The sequence below is a fragment of the Microcaecilia unicolor genome, chromosome 3, assembly GCF_901765095.1.
Source record: "Microcaecilia unicolor chromosome 3, aMicUni1.1, whole genome shotgun sequence".
In the NCBI taxonomy this organism is placed as follows: Eukaryota; Metazoa; Chordata; class Amphibia; order Gymnophiona; family Siphonopidae; genus Microcaecilia; species Microcaecilia unicolor.
This window is the reverse complement of record NC_044033.1, coordinates 249984030-250000432: the sequence shown is the minus strand read 5'-3', so window position 1 is coordinate 250000432 and position 16403 is coordinate 249984030. Positions and strand designations below refer to the sequence as shown.

The 16403-nt window shown below is 46.8% G+C and overlaps 1 protein-coding gene across 1 annotated transcript; it reads right to left on the bottom strand.

Moving 5' to 3' along the window:
• Window positions 1–9571: 9571 nt before the first annotated feature.
• ZNF628 (zinc finger protein 628) lies at window positions 9572–15875 on the bottom strand. The gene is made up of 2 exons (XM_030197685.1): window positions 15709–15875; window positions 9572–13359 (listed from the first exon to the last, which is right to left on the bottom strand). The coding sequence occupies exon 2, from the start codon at window positions 13347–13349 to the stop codon at window positions 9987–9989; it is 3363 nt and encodes a 1120-aa protein (XP_030053545.1). The 5' UTR covers window positions 13350–13359; window positions 15709–15875; the 3' UTR covers window positions 9572–9986.
• Window positions 15876–16403: the final 528 nt, after the last annotated feature.

Sequence of the window (16403 nt, the reverse complement as noted above, 5' to 3'; positions counted from 1 at the left end):
ACTTGTCTGTTTGCTGGCCACCTGCTGGACCCTGCAGTTCTGGGTTTTCCCTTCTGTCTCATAGTCCTGCCGGCCGCCCGCACCTGGGGGCTCAACCTCTGGGGAACGGTGGTCAAGCGCAGGTGAAGCGTAGCCGTTCCTGCCTTGCCTGTTCCAGTCTGCTCTACTTCAGCTGCAGCTCCAGTCCGGCGGTTCCAGTCCTGTTCCTACCAGCCCGTCTGAGTTCTGCCTGGTCTCCTGTTTGGGGTGGTTTTCCTGCCGCTACCGCTCCTCGGCAGTGGACCAAGGGCTCACAAATCCAGGTTGCCCTAGAAAGTCTGACAGGACCTTATGAGACTGGGAGTCTAAATGGCAGATGTTTAATGTGAGCAAGTGCAAAGTGATACATGTGAGAAAGAGGAACCCGAATTATAGCTATGTCATGCAAGGTTCCACGTTAGGAGTCACGGACCAAGAAAGGGATCTAGATGTCGTCGTTGATGGTACGTTGAAACCTTCTGCTCAGTGTGCTGCTGCGGCTAAGAAAGCAAATAGAATGTTAGGTATTGTTAGGAAAGGAATGGAAAACAAAAATGAGGATGTTATAATGTCTTTGTATCACTCCATGCTGTGACCATGCTTGTCGCCGCATCTCAAAAAAGATATAGTGGAATTAGAAAAGGTGCAGAGAAGGGTGACGAAAATGATAAAGGGGATGGGACGACTTCCCTATGAGGAAAGGCTAAAGCGGCTAGGGCTCTTCAGCTTGGAGAAAAGGCGGCTGAGGGGAGATATGATAGAGGTCTATAAAATAATGAGTGGAGTTGAACAGGTAGATGTGAAGCGTCTGTTCACGCTTTCCAAAAATACTAGGACTAGGGGGTATGCGATGAAGCTACAATGTAGTAAATTTAAAACGAAATCGGAGAAAATGTTTCTTCACTCAACGTGTAATTAAACTCTGGAATTCGTTGCCAGAGAATGTGGTTAGCTTAGTGGAGTTTAAAAAAGGTTTGGGTGGCTTCCTAAAGGAAAAGTCCGTAGTCCATTATTAAACGGACTGGGGAAAATCCACTATTTCTGGGATAAGTGGTATAAAATGTTTTGTACATTTTTGGGATCTTGCCAGGTATTTGTGACCTGGATTGGCCACTGTTGGAAACAGGATGCTGGGCTCGATGGACCTTTGGTCTTTCCCAGTATGGCAATACTTATGTACTTGAGTAAGAGTGTCTAAAGCAGAGGGTTTTTATTTATTTATTTATCACATTTATACCCCACATTTTCCCACATGTTTGCAGGCTCAATGTGGCTTACAATAGACTAAAAAGGCTATCGCCAGTCCAGTAGTTATACAAATACAATAGATTGTGACAATCAGAGTGGATAGAAAGAACATGGTATAAAGGGTAGAATAGTATTGTAGGAAGAAACGGATTCATTGACAGATTTGGATGGTGCAGTGGTAGAGAAGAGGTTCAAGACACTGGAGGATAGGGTAGTAGGGTCAAGAGCCTAAAGATTCCTAGATAAATTGGTTAAGATTGGACGGGATTGGGCAGGAGGAAGTTTAAGTGTGAAGGTTATTAGATGATGGTCAAAGAGGGGAAGATCTGAGGCAAAGGAATTGGAGGGAGAGCAGTTATAGGAAAAGATAAGATCAAGACAGTGACCATTTTGGTGAGTGGGGGAAGTGGAGCATAGTTGGAGATTGAAGGAGGATGTTAAGGCAAGGAACTGGGAAATGTAAGAGTGTGAGGGATCATTAGCATGAATGTTAAAGTCACCAAGGATGAGGGAGGGGGAAGAAGGATCATGAAAGAAGGAAAGCCAAGCATCAGTGTCACTGAGAAAGGATGTAAGGGACTTATCAGGGGGACGATAAATAACTACTATTCGAAGAGGCAAAGGAATGAATATGCGGACGGAGTGGACTTCAAAGGAAGAAAAGCAGAGAGACTGAGGTGGCAGAAGAGATTGAAATTTGGAAGAGGGTGAGAGTAATAGTCCAACACCACCACCACCACCACGGCGAGGAGTATGGGAGAAGAGATAACCACTATGGTAAAGGGCTGCGACTGAAGCAGAGTCTTCAGGGCAGAGCCAAGTTTCTGTTATGGTGAGCAGATGGAGGCTATGAGAGATAAAAAGGTCATGGATATAAGAAAGTTTGTTGCAGATGGTGCGGGCATTCCATAGGGCACATGAGAAGGGCAGAGAAGAGGGGGGGGGAGGAGAGGAATAGAGATTGGAGAGGTCACGGTGCAACCTGCACAAATAGGATGAGGGTTGGTGAGGGGGATCAGGATTGGGATTGATGTCTCCAGCAGAGAGAAGAAGGAGTAAGAGAGTGCAGAGAAGAGTAGGAGAGGAGTGGCGATGAAGGCGACATGAACTCAGATTGAATGGGGAAGGTACAATGGAAGGAATGAAATGTTGAAGGCAGAAAACAAGGAAGGGAGGAAGAGGACAACAGAGATGGTGGGGTAATAAAATCAACAAAAGGGCAATGTATAACTGTAGTGCACAGTGGCTTCGGGTGGAGGAGTAGATTGGGAAGGGACAGTACTAGGAGAATGTGAAATGGAGCCATATGTAGTCACTCAGGCAGTCCCAAGCACTAGGTAACAGTCACGAACAAAGGTGAGGCAGTAGGCTGGAGCTGAGGCTGAAGGCTGGAACAGAGGAGCAGAGGTTGCAGGACTGGAGTTGAAGCCGCAGGCTGGAGCAAAAGATGCAGGACAGGAGCTGAAGGACCAAGGACAAATAAGTTAATGAGACAAGATTTGTGTCAATAATTCCTAATTTGGACTCTTTCTCGCATTCATGCCATCATGCACGTGAGGAGCAGGCTATTAATGGTAGGAAGGATTGCCCTGGTGTTGGCTCAGTCTTGCGATCCACGTGGTTAATGGCGTCGGTAGGCTTCTGTTTAATACACTGCCGGCTTTTATCCAAGTATTGCTAGTGTCCAGTGGTTTAAGAGGCTATTTGTCCTTAGTAAAGGTTTAGAATTTCAGTCGAGAGGATCGAGAGCCTCATCTATTTTGTAGAGGGTAAGCTGAAACTGAGCTGCCTGTTTGTCCACCCGTCGGGTCACCACCTGGAGCTCTGCTCCCGTTTGTTCTAGTTTCACACCAAGCTGTTCAAGTTCCGCAGATTCGAATCTGCAGCACGGGAGGCAATCCCTGTGGGTAACAACCGCGGATGCACCGGTACCTGGGATCACCGTCTGGATGTATCTCTGGCTAACCGCCGGCTTCTTTACAGAGAATTCATTTAGTTTCTCTGACTCACCTGCTTCAAATACCCTTTCCGGCACCGATGTCCCACCCAAATCCTCCTTGGTGAAGACCGAAGCAAAGAATTCATTTAATTTCTCCGCTATGGCTTTGTCTTCCCGATCGCCCCTTTAACACCATTTTGGTCCAACGGCCCAACTGATTCTTTAGCCGGCTTCCTGCTTTTAATGTACTAAAAAAATTTTTACTATGTATTTTCGCTTCTAACGCTAACTTTTTTTCAAAGTCCTTTTTTGCCCTCTTTATCTCCGCTTTACATTTGGCTTGGCATTCCTTATGTTTTATCTTGTTATTTTCAGTTGGTTCTCTTCCCCACTTTCTGAAGGATTGTTTTTTTGGCTTTAATGGCTTCCTTTACCTTACTGTTTAGCCACGCCGGCTGATGTTTGGACTTTTTTCCTGTTTTTCTAATACGCGGAATATATTTCTCCTGTACCTCTAGGATGGTGTTTTTGAACAGCATCCACGCCTGACACAAGTTTTTTTACTCTGTGAGCTGCTCCTTTCAGTCTTTTTTTTCACTCTTCTTGGCACAGCCTCCATCACCTTTCACTGATTATCCATCTGACTTATCTTTTGCTATTTATTTGTGGAGCATAGTTCCACCGTCCAACCCCCAATATTGCATGGCTGAACTCAGTGGTGTGCTGGAAAATGTTTAACAACAGGCTTTCTCCCCGCCTGCAATTGGGGGGGGGGGGGGGGGCAGAAGTGGACTGGGGGGGCAGTGCATTACTCTCTCCTTTCCCCCTCATGTCAGAGCTCCCATTAAACCATGACCCTCATTAAACAAATCTATATAGGCCAAATCAAATGCCATGTTGATAATTAACTTTGTAAGAACTTGGCTGCTAATAGTGTGCTGAACTGGACAATGTTGGCGCATTTAGACTCTTCCCTCATTAGTAGTAATAAAAATAGTAGTAATAAAAAAAAAGGCAAGTGCATTTTTATAATATACCACTGCATTCCAGAAAGCAAAAGGAGCAAGTTCCCACATTCCATCATTTTTTCTTTCTGTAAGCACAGGGGGGGGGGGGGGGGGGAAAGATTTTAAAATGCTCCCAGGTTCCAATCTAATTCACGTTTAATGTGGGATAAAATGCCATAAATAAGTAGAGGAGTGGAGGAGTGGCCCAGTGGTTAGGGTGGTGGACTTTGGTCCTGGGGAACTGAGTTCGATTGCCGGCACAGGCAGCTCCTTGTGACTCTGGCAAAGTCACAACCCTCCATTGCCTGCCGCATTGAGCCTGCCATGAGTGGGAAAGTGCGGGGTACAAATGTAACAAAAATAAATAAATAAATAGACAGAAATAGAAACTCTGAACGTTGAGCACCTGATTCTCATAACACCTATGCACAAGCAAAATATAAGATTAAATAAAAATTCAACAATAAAGAAAGACCTACCAATTCTACACCTCCAGCTCCCCCGAGCCACAGGGCACCCTCCCGGCACATACCTGAAGCCACCCTGGTGGTCTAGTGGAGTCTTCGGGGCAGGAAAGATCCCCAGTCTTTCCTGCACGCTGCCGGCACTGACCCTCTTGCTGCTGCATCTTTAAAATGGCTGCTGAGACTTACAACTGCGGCCTCACAAGACTTCATCAGAAGTCTCGGCAGCCATTTTTAAAGATGCCAGCAGGAAAGACTGGGGATCGTTCCTGCCCCAAAGACTCCACTAGACCACCAGGGTGGCTTCAGCCAGGTATGTGCTGGAGCCCTGCGGCTCAGGGGAGGAGAGGCAAACAGGGAGCGGGAGGGAACCCTGCATTTAACAACCGGCTCGCAAGAGCTGGCTCCAGGCCTGGCATGCATTGCTTAGTTTTCCTTTTGCCTCTTTTCTAGCAGCCACCACTCCCCTAATGTAACTCTGAAATTCGTTGCCAAAGAATGTGGTAAAGGCGGTTAGCTTAGCAGAGTTTAAAAAAGGTTTGGACGGCTTCTAAAGGAAAAGTCCATAGAGTTGGAGAAAATCCACAATTTCTGGGATAAGCAGTATAGAATGTTTTGTACTTTTTTGGGATCTTGACAGGTATTTGTGACCTGGATTGGCCAGTGTTGGAAACAGGATGCTGGGCTTGATGGACCCTTGGTCTGTCCCAGTGTGGCAATACTTATGTACTTAAACACGTCCATGACAGCAGATAAAGGCCTGTCCAGACTTTCCATTCACAGCACCTATTCAGTTCAGTTCTACCATGTTCTTCCTTTTCAACAGCTCTCGGGGTTCACTGGCATGTGCTCTGGTCTTTCCACTCTCTGTTTCTATTTGGTGTTGAGAAATGCAAAACATGCCAAATACCCATCAGAACCCCGCATCTCCCTCCCTTCTCCTCCCTGATGTTTTTCATCAACTATTTTTCATGTTGCAGAAAACAAGACAAATCTGCTAAAAGTTAAGAAGTCATATCTTTATTAGTTTTTGCCATTCATTTTTAAATTTTTTTTATAGATTTTTCATTTTGTAAAAGGCAGCGTCTTTCCCTTTTGCAGGTCTACAGTTCTGGATAGTTTGGGGTTTTTTTAGTTCCTCAGTGCAGCCTCTGACAATGAACTGGGCAACGAAGCAAAGCCACAATCCAAGAGGGGGAAATAAATTAAAATCGAAACTCTTGGCCATCCAACAGGAGGCGGAATGCACAAAAAAGGGGCTAAAAAGCTACCTCTGGGGCCAACAACTTAGGGACCCTTTTACTAAGCCCAGTAGGGAGAAGCCTGACTGTAGTTCCGAAGTTGGTGCGCAGTTTCCTGCCATAGAAAAACATTTTCTACCACAGGGGACGTTCCCAGCAGTAATCAGCAGCGCCCGTTTACTGCCCCATTTTAAACAAGGCCTTTTTCCCGCCACAGTAAAAAGTGGCCCAGCGTGGGCCACTTTTTTTTCCCACAGCTTAATAAAAGGGCCCCTTAGAGAGGGATGAGGTTAGCCTAGTTCATAGCTGTCAACGCATATGGACAGTTTGTTTCTCCCGTATACTGCTAATTTATAGGGTTATTTACTAACGTCATTTTTTACTGCAGCCGTAAAAACCCTTTTTTAAAAAATGGAGCTCTTTAATGACCGTGCGCTGATTTTACAACTGGCGCATGGCCGTTTACTACCCGAGCCCTTAATAAGGGCTCACGCACTAATCCGACGGTAATCGGGCGGCCCGCAGTGATGGCCATGTGCTGCCCAATTACCGCCCGACTCGCCTACTCCCCGCTTCCCACGCTAGAGAATAAAAATGATTTTCTAGCACAAGAAACGGCGAGTGGCAATAAAACGTGAACGACAGCTGGGTGCGCTTGGTGGTAGTGTTTTCCCTTGCGCTATCCACGCGGTAGTTGTACCGCCACTTAGTAAAAGGGCCCCTTCATTTGCTGTAGGCCTACTGCATAAATTGGGCCCTGCAGCAAATAGCATTACGTTAACACCGCTAGCAAGCGTGGCTACCTCAGCGGGGCTTTTACTAAGCCGTGGTAGCTGACATATCTCAGACTCTGGTTTACCGTTGGTTTCCATAGAGCTGTAATATATTTAAAAAAAAAAAACTGTAGGTCACAGTAGTGGAAAGAAAAAATGAATATATATTTGCAATTTTGACATTGTTAGAAGAAAATCATGTAATGCAAGCAGTACACTCAAATGAAAATGCTTTGTTAGAATAAATATTCTCTGGATGCACTTCTAATTTGCAAGATATTTTGACAGATATATTTCCACATAAATAGGAAACGTATTAAAAAAAAAGATTTTCTCAGCAACGGGACTCTGTAAGATTCCTCTGCACTTTCTCCTCTCTTATTCCTGTAAAGTGTGCGTGTCTGACAAAGAGGATGAGAGACAGAGCACAACCTTGGACTCCTTTCCCTTGAGGCATCTTCTTCCGGTGAAACGCATTGTTGGATGCTTCTTCAACTCTGCAACATCCCCTTATTTTCAAATTGATGAAACTGCACATTTCTATCATCTTTATGCTAGTAGTTTTTTGGTCAAATACTATTTATGCCTCGTATTTAGAAAATGCACAAAATAAAATTGTTTGAGGATGGTATGATTGTGTATTATGTTATCGGGGTGAATCCGCAAACGCGGAGAACTCAAAGGTCCCATGGATCAGTCCAAAACAAAAAGAAGTGGGAGATGGACCACAGCAATCAGAGACTGGAGGGACATAAACTTGAGTAAAAACCATTTATTAATAAAAGACTCAACACAGTGTTGTGTTTTGGCCGTTAGGCCTGCTTCAGGATATGGAAAGATGGATGAATGAACATCAATTATCCTGGTATTGTCGAATAAATGACGCTTGGGTTATTTCAACAAATATGTCATTTGTAACCAAAGGTCTTTCTAAAGACCATTTTGCATTTGACCATACCAGCATAATTGTTGTTCGTAATCCATCTTTCCATATAGACTCCTAAAGCAGGCCCAACGGCTGAAACACAACATTGTGCAAAGTCTTATTAATAAACGGTTTTTACTCAAGTTTATGTCCCTCCAGTCTCTGATTGCTGTGGTCCAGCTCCCACTTCTTCTTTTTGTTTTGGGATACGAACCAACCCATGAAAAACTAACAACAGACTCGTCAGCAGCAATCAGTTTAACAATAATAATAAATCATCATCACAGGAGCTCTTTTACAAAAGTGTGGTAAAGTTTTGCATTTACCGTGTGTTGCAACACAGATAAATGTAAAGTCTCTGCAGATAAATTCTAGGATGGTGTTGAGGCAACAGTAGCTCTTGTAGACGCACAAACCAAACAGTCAAAACAAGGGAGACAGAAGAAAGAGCAGCAGACGATGTCCAAATTAATGCCTTTATGATATCATCCAAGATTCGACACGAGTCATGTTTCGGCCTGCAAAGGCCTTCCTCAGGAGTCTTTATATGGATGTATGCTGTTAATAAGCTAAGCTTAACATTACGCAGGTGAGATTCGATATCTGGTGTAACTACCTATCCTGCTCTTTCTTTTGTCACCCTTGTGACTGTTAAGAATGTGTCAAGCACAAACACCACACAGCACCAAGTTATACCGACACGTGTGGGCAGGGTATGGGTTTGAGAAAGGGCTCATGCAACCGATGGAATCCAGGGGGGGTGGGGGTTAAGGATTGTGATCAGGGTTGTCAGGAGGGTTGAGGGTAGCGATCAGGAGATGTCTCGGAGAATTAACACGAGGGGGGCGAGGATCTGCAACATTGCATCTATAGCTGCCCTACCAGATTACCAGTAGTGGCGCTCTACTTGAGATGCTATCAGCAGTTGTGACAGCTATCACAGGGTACCAACCCATGCGCTAGCTGCCCATGTCACACTCGGCTTCTCCCCCTTCCTGCATTAGGCAGATGCCATTGGGTTTTCTTACTACGCTGTTGATCTTAACGTGCTCTGTGCTAACCTCTACCGCACAATAAAACTCACGTTAGCTTCTTAAGGCAGCTTAGTAAAGAAGGGGATCAGGGATTATGGAGCTCTTAATTTTATTATTCTTTTCAGTTATACTCTATTTAAACTGATTGCTGTTGACAAGACCCACCAGCATATTTATAAGTACATTGCTTGAATGATACAACCTTCCTCCACAAAAGTCTGAATTTCAGTTTGCAATTCGATCGTACAAGACCACAATTTTCAGCATACTAAGCTTCGTTTCTGGTCTCGATTTAAGTAGCCTCTTATTCTGTCGCCTCCTATAAAGCTAACACAGGTGAGAGGGCACGGTTTTTTGAGCACTGTACCTTCCCACCCCTCTCCCCTCATATGCATAACCAGCCACTGATGGTAGTGAACGTCCCAGAAACAGTTTTCTTGTTGCCCCACTCGCCAGCGGCACACCTTGCCCTCTGAAACACATTGCTGTACCAGTTTCATCGGGAGGGCAGAAGTGCTTTCAGAGGTGCGGTAGAAAAGCCTTTGCTCCCGGGTAAGGTATCATTATCACAGCTGTACTGGAGATCGCTGGATTTGAATCTGCAACTTTTCAGCTCCCAAAAAGTCTCCTCCTGTGCTGAGTTCATAATACGTTCACCTCCCTTTCTGCTGCTTTTATTTATGAGTGAACAATTTAACTGTAGACCTAAGCCTTTCTCACCTTTCCTTTCTCTGCATAAACAAAATATTTTATAACACTGCAGAAAAGAAATATCACAAACTCAAAAGTGCTAAATTGCCTCCTAAAGGTACATATCTCCCCCTAACAACTTATCCTTCAGCACCAGGGTGAGGAAGAAAATTCTCTCTGTATATACGTCGGGGATCGAATCCCCGCCCCCCCCCCCCCCCCCCCCCCACAAGACAGCAGCTAAAGTACAGCACTTTTTTCACTCCCAGCATGTGCCATGCCTTAAATGCCCCCGACTTTTTCACCAGTATTAAAAGGAAAGGCTCATTGTTGGGAGCTACGGTAAGTAACTACTCAGGGCAAGTGAGAAATGCACATACCGAGGAAAGGTATCAGCTGCTTGGGCTGCTGCTCTTCCTGTGCCAATTCTTGCAGTTTAAGGGCAGCCCACTGCGGAATCTCATGCCTCTAGACCCTGCCTTCCTGGTGGGAGATAAGCAGAAGAATCGGTCTCCCCAAGCGGAAGTCCTTTCCTACATGTCTTCTATTAGTCTCAGTCAAGACAGTGCTGGGGGAGCTAAAAAGCCAGCAATGCCACCACTCAGGCAGGATGATGACTGAATCCTCATGCAAGCTAAAGACGGAGGTCAGAAAGTGTGAACCAACTGAACGCTGGGCACAGTTTGAACAATCTGAATGGAAGGCAGGCCCTGCTGGTGCTGCAAACCCTGTACAGGGCTCTGGACTAGCTGCAGGGTTTGGGTGCTGCTGGAAGGCTGCAGGCTTTGAAGACCCTGGAAGGGTGGCAAACTCCGGGTGCTTGGAAAAGATCGCCCTTGCGCTGGATTCTGCAAGATCTGGACAGCGTTGAGGTTCTGGGTGCCCTGCAGCACTTGCAAGTTCTGTCTGTTCTCCACCACCTGCAGGTTGTGCCCGCTCTGTAGTCCCTGAACATTCTCCAGCACTTGCAGGGCCTGCTCCCCTTGAGCGCTGCGGATAATTAACAGTTTCTGCCCACTGCTGGCGGCCTGGTCCTGATTGTTCTGCACTGTTTGGATCTGGACACTGGGCATCTCCTGCACGGTCTGAATGCTCTCCACCTCTTGCACACACAGGCGAGTCTGCTCCCCGTCAGCGTTCTGCAGAACGATGACGTTCTGAAGCCCTTCTTCCATCTGCAAGGTTTCGAAGTGCATATCTTGCATCTCCTCCATAGTATGCAGATTTTCTATACCATCTGCAGGACCCAGAAGCTCCTCCCCGGGGGAATTCTGAACCACAATCAGATTCTGGCTTTCCTGCAGGCCCTGGGAGCTTGGAAGGGCTTGGAGGTGAATACTGGAGAGCTCTTGAGAGCCGGGAATGGTTTGGATCTGAACACTAGACATCTCTGGATGGAGTTGAACGCTGGACATGTCTTGGCGAAGCACTTCCTGTTTGATCACACTGGACACCTCTTGATTGAGCTGAACATTGGACATTTCTTGAGAAGTGGATATTGTTTGAATTTGCCCACTGGAGTGATCCTGTGAGATGGGTATTGTTTGGATCTGCAAGTTGGCCGTCTCTTGGGGTCTGGTTTGAATCTGCATGCTGGCCACTTCCTGGGAGCCAGACATCGTTTTCATTTGCACGTTGGGTGACTTTGGCTCGGGCATGCTTTGCAAGACAATCATATTTTGGCCTGCTTGGGAACCTGGAGTCTTGGTCGAGCCTTGCAAGGTTTGGATCTGTAGATTTCGGATGCATTGCAAGTTGGACATTGCCTGTCCCGTATTTGGTAAGATAATAATATTCGATGTGACTGAAACTTTTGTGGTGGAATTCGATGGGGTTTGTGTTTTGGATCTACTCCGTCTCCTCACTTGTTTGACCTGCTGGATGCTCTGAGGGGTGTTTTTTGGTATCAGGACAAGACTTGAAGGGTTTGGGGAGACGGATACTTTTTGTTGAGTGGGTACCAGGATCAGCTTCTGTGTGCTTTGCTGGATACTTGGGATAAGCTGTAATCCCTGTGCAGTCTGTACCAGGAGAAAGGTCTGAGAGTTGGGAGGAGGTGGAGGGGTACTGACTTCCAGGTTCAGAGTGGCCTGTATATTTGGGATTATCTGGATCCCTTGCGTGCTGGGCACTATTTGTACATTCTGGAGCCCCTGAGCAGGTCCCTGTGCAGGGTTCTCGGTGGTGGTCACGGCAGAGGTGCCTGCATCTGCAGTGTGGGTGCGAAGGTGGCGCTGGAGATAGGAGGACATCACAAAACCCTTGCCACAGATGTTACACTTAAAGGGGCGCTCGCTGGAGTGGGTGCGCTGGTGAAGCTGCAGGTTGGAGGAGTGGGTGAAGGTCTTCCCGCAGGCCTCGCACTTATATGGCCGTTCACCAGTATGGGTGCGTTCGTGCTGCCTCAAGTTGGAGGTCTGCGTGAACGTCTTGCCGCAGATGGTACAAGCAAAAGGGCGCTCGCCCGTGTGCAGTTGACGGTGTCTTCGCAAGCAGGATGTGTTTTTGAAGGACTTGCCGCACTCATTACAGCAGTAGGGTCGCTCCCCTGTATGCAGCCGGAGGTGGTACTGGTAATGCGAGGACCATTTGAATGTCAGACCACACTCCGCGCATTTGAAGGCCCGGACGCCCGTGTGGACCCGCTGGTGGATGGACAGCAGTGAGGAGCGCTTGAAAGCCTTGCCACATTCCAAGCATTTGTAAGGCCGCTCCCCGGTGTGGTCCCTCATATGGTAACGGAGCCCCGACGAACCTTTGAAGGCCTTGCCACACTCTGTGCACTTGTATGGGCGATCCGCTGCCTCGGTAGTGGATGCGGCAGCAGGTGTGGCAGAGGAAGGGAGCAGCACCTCCGTGGACTGCGGGCAAGTGACCTCGGCCTCAGTCTGGATGAGCTGCTGCTCCTCAGTATGAGTCCTCTGATGCACCAGTAGGTTGGAAAGCTGCACAAAGGTCTTCTCGCAAATGGAGCACTTGAAGGGCTGCTCGTTCCCATGGCAGTGATGGTGGCGAGACAGCGCCACTGCGTTCTTGAAGGACTTATCACAAACAGAGCAGATGTAAAGCTGTTGCTCTTCCACGTGGCTCTCTTGGTGGCTGAGGAGCAGGTTCTCATTCTTGAAGGTCAGCTCGCACTCACCGCACTTGAAAAGCATCTCCACTGTCTCCATGGCATCTGTGGTGGTCAGGAAGACCTCAGCCGGCGTGCAGGCCAGATCCGCCTCAGCCTGCACGTACGCTTGCTCGATGGTATGCGACTGCATGTGCTTCTGGAGATGGGCGTGGGTTGCAAAGGCCTGGCCGCAGAGGTCACATTTATGCACACTGGCACAGGAGTGCGTACGCTGATGGAGCAGCAAGTTGGACGAGTGTGTGAAGGACTTGCCACATTCGCCGCATTTGTACGGTCGTTCACCCGTATGGATCCGCTGGTGTTGCCGTAGGTTGGTGGACTGAGTGAACGCTTTTCCACACACCGTACAGACGTAGGGACGCTCACCCGTATGGATGTTCCGATGACGTCTCAAGCTAGATGAGTTCTTGAAAGCCTTCTCGCACATGTTGCACTTGTAAGGACGCTCCCCGGTGTGCTGGCGAACGTGGTACTGGTAATGCGAGGACCACTTGAACGTCATGCTACAAATGTGACACTTGAAGGAGCGCACGCCTGTGTGCACGCTCTGGTGAATCTGCAGCAAGGAAGAGCGCTTGAACGCCTTGCCACAGTCTGTGCATTTGTACGGCCGTTCCCCCGTGTGACTTCTCTGGTGGTAGAGCAAGGCTGAGGAGCCTTTAAAAGCTTTGGGACACTCGGAACACTTGTAAGGACGCTCGCCTGTGTGAGTCCTCTGATGGTGGATCAGCCTGGAAGACCATTTGAATACCTTCCCGCACTCCTGACACTCGTACTGGTGGTCGCTGGTGTAGGCTGGCTGCGGTTGCTGTAATGGTGACTGCACTTTAGGCGCCTGGATCTCAGCCATTTGCATCTGGTAGGCTCCAACCATCTCAGCAAACCTGAAACGAGCAAAGCAAACATCTGTTCTTTTCCCCCAGATTATTCTCCCCCTTCCAGATACCCAAGGTTGACCTTTAGGCCACTATGGTGCCCCCTCCCTCTTTGGACAAGGAAGATGTTCACCTAATCCTATGTATTCAGGTAAAAACAATATCTCCTGAAAATCCTGCCTCTTAAAAAGCATTTACCCAGGTTGTGCATTGCTAGACATAGAGGAAGCCTCAAACTTTGCCCCTTTTAAATAGCTTTGCAGTCTTAGCAGCTAAGCCTTTATCATGGCACCAAGTGCTTTTAACCACCCATAAAGTATGTACTTTTACATTCCTTCAGAGTAATATAAATATACGTATTTTTGTTTGTAGTCTGGAGAAGTAAGCTGTACAGGTACGAGGGGACAGAGCATTTCACAGGCAGGCAGAAAGCAGAGATTCTGCATTTGACATTGTCTTTATGGGATTTGATATACTGCCTTTCTGTGGTTATAATCAAAGCAGTTTATATATTACATACAAGTACTTATTTTGTACCTGGGGCGATGGAGGGTTAAGTGACTTGCCCTGGGTCACAAGCAGCTGCAGTGGGAATCAAACCCGGATCTCAGACTGCTGCACTTAACCATTAGGCTACTCAGCACTTCTCAACCCTCTTCTCTAAGCACCCCTAGCCAGTGGGTTTTCAGGATTATCACAATGCATATATATGGGAGACACATTATATGCAAATCTATCTCATGCATATTCATTGTGGTAATTTTGAAAAACCTGACTGGCTATGGATGTCTCCAAGAGACAGGTGGGCAGCACTGCTGTAGATTTCTTAGGCACTAAAGCAAGGATGCTTACGTTTCTGACCTGGAGGCTCGTAAATAGGGCAAGCCAGGATATTCCTAATAATTATGCATAAATAAAAAAACAAGGTGTAGATGTCAGCTTAACCATAAATAGAAAAAAATGAAACTAAAACACTTTTTAAATATATTTTTTGTGCTTAGAACCCGGTGCTACCCTAACAGGGCAGCACACATGCCCATCATTGCACGCAAACGTTGATATCCCTATATCTCGGTCTTGACATCTCTATAACTCAGTCTTGTCCATAAGTGTTGATACTGACGAAAATATGAAGATAATCGCTCTTGTTCACAAATACTAATGTGAAAAATATAAAAATAGTCACTCCATACAAAACTTCAAATCAGACGGTCACAAAATTGCTGTGGACAAAAACGCATTGAGTAAGTACTTACCTGTGGGTCCAATGTTTTTCAATAGGAGAGATCTGAGCGGTGAGTGTGCCACTGTATTCCCGAAAAACAACTGTGCTCGTGAATACAGTGGAACGTTCACCGCTCTGATCTCTCCCATTGAAAAACATTGGACCCACACCTAAGTGCTTATTCAATGCGCTTTTGTCCACAGCAACTTTTTGTGACCATCTGATTTGAAGTTTTGTATGGCGTGACTATTCTTACATTTTTTACTTTAGCATTTGTGAAGAGCATTATCAACACTGAGTTATTGAGATATCGAGACCGAGATATAGGCATATCAACGTTTCTGTGTGTAGCGATCATAGGAGTGGTGGGTGCTGCCCTGTTAGGGTAACACTGGGTTCTGGACACACAAAATATATTTTAAAAGTTTGTTATTTTTATGTTTTTCTATTTATGGTTAAGCTGACATCTAAGCTCCAGTTATATATTTCTTAATAATTATGCATGAGATAATACGCATGCAAATCTATCTCATGCATATTCATTTGGAATATCCTGACAACCCAACTTGTTTGCAGCACACTAGGGCGGCACTTACCACCCCCTCCATCAAAAAGGATTTGCATTCAGACCTTTTTGCTGTACTACGACTAACTTTCTACAGGGTGGATGGATTCAATTTCTGACGTCACGTACTACAGCTGCTTTATGGGTCCCAGAATGCACCTGAGGGTGGAAAACAGCTGCACTTTTCAATTCTTCTAATGCCCCTTTAATAGCTAAACCGAATTATCATCAGCCTCACAAGAATCTTTCCTGCCTGCACCTTTGCAAACTTTTGATGTATAGATAAGTATTCAAGGCCTCCCCTTTAAATGCTGCTAGTTCTAATTCATTCGCCTTACAAAAAGCCCTCTTCCCCTTTAAGGAACACCTAGTAATAATTGTCCGCCACAGAAAAAAAACAGAGGTCTGTTTCCCTTTAAATAACACCATTACATGCGCTGCACACAAACTCCCTTCCCCTTTACGAGGCTTCCTGCTCCTTTAAGTGGCGCTCCGTCCCACCGCTCCTCCCCCTCCCGACAGACAGGGTGGGGAACCTTCCCCAAGAAAAAAAAAAAAGCAAACAAACCTCAGCAATAAGCGTAGGAGCGGGGCTGTCGCGATATCTCCCCCCAGGCTCTGTCACAACCGCATTGTTAGCACGAGGTGGGGAAAGGCTGGGGGGAGGGGAACGGAGGGGGAGGAACGGCCGCGGCGCGAGGCACCCAACCTTTATGGACTCGCGCGCGCACACAAACCAACGGGCTCTCTGCCCCACGCGCTGCGCCTGCGTAACCGCCCTTGGCCGCCCATTGGCTGTCCGTCTTACCCCCTCCCTTCTTCCTCCTCGCGAGCTCGAGGCAAAGGCGATCTTTGATTTGGGAACGCGGCATGCCGGGAAATATAGTTCCTCTGCTAAGTCTTTTGCCAGCTTCGCGCATGGCCTCCTGGGAATTTTCGTTCTTTTGTTCTATCCCAGGAGATCCCCCCCCCCTTTGGAATGCTGGGAAATGTAGTTCTTTGGGCCTGTGCGGGTTTCTTGGGTGTTATCCCGGGTAGGAAGGCATGCTGGGAGGTGTAGTTCTAGGATTTGGAGGATTCTGGGATGCGTAGTTCCTCTGTAGTTTCAAACCCAATTATTCTGTTGCAACATTCATTGACTAGTGTTACTATGATTATATAAGGGCACCTAAGCCTCCATGGCCAGCTACCTTCAGCTTCATAACTGAATGCAAGACAGCCTGAGATAGGGCAGGTGTCAGACGACACAGGATTTATTCTATG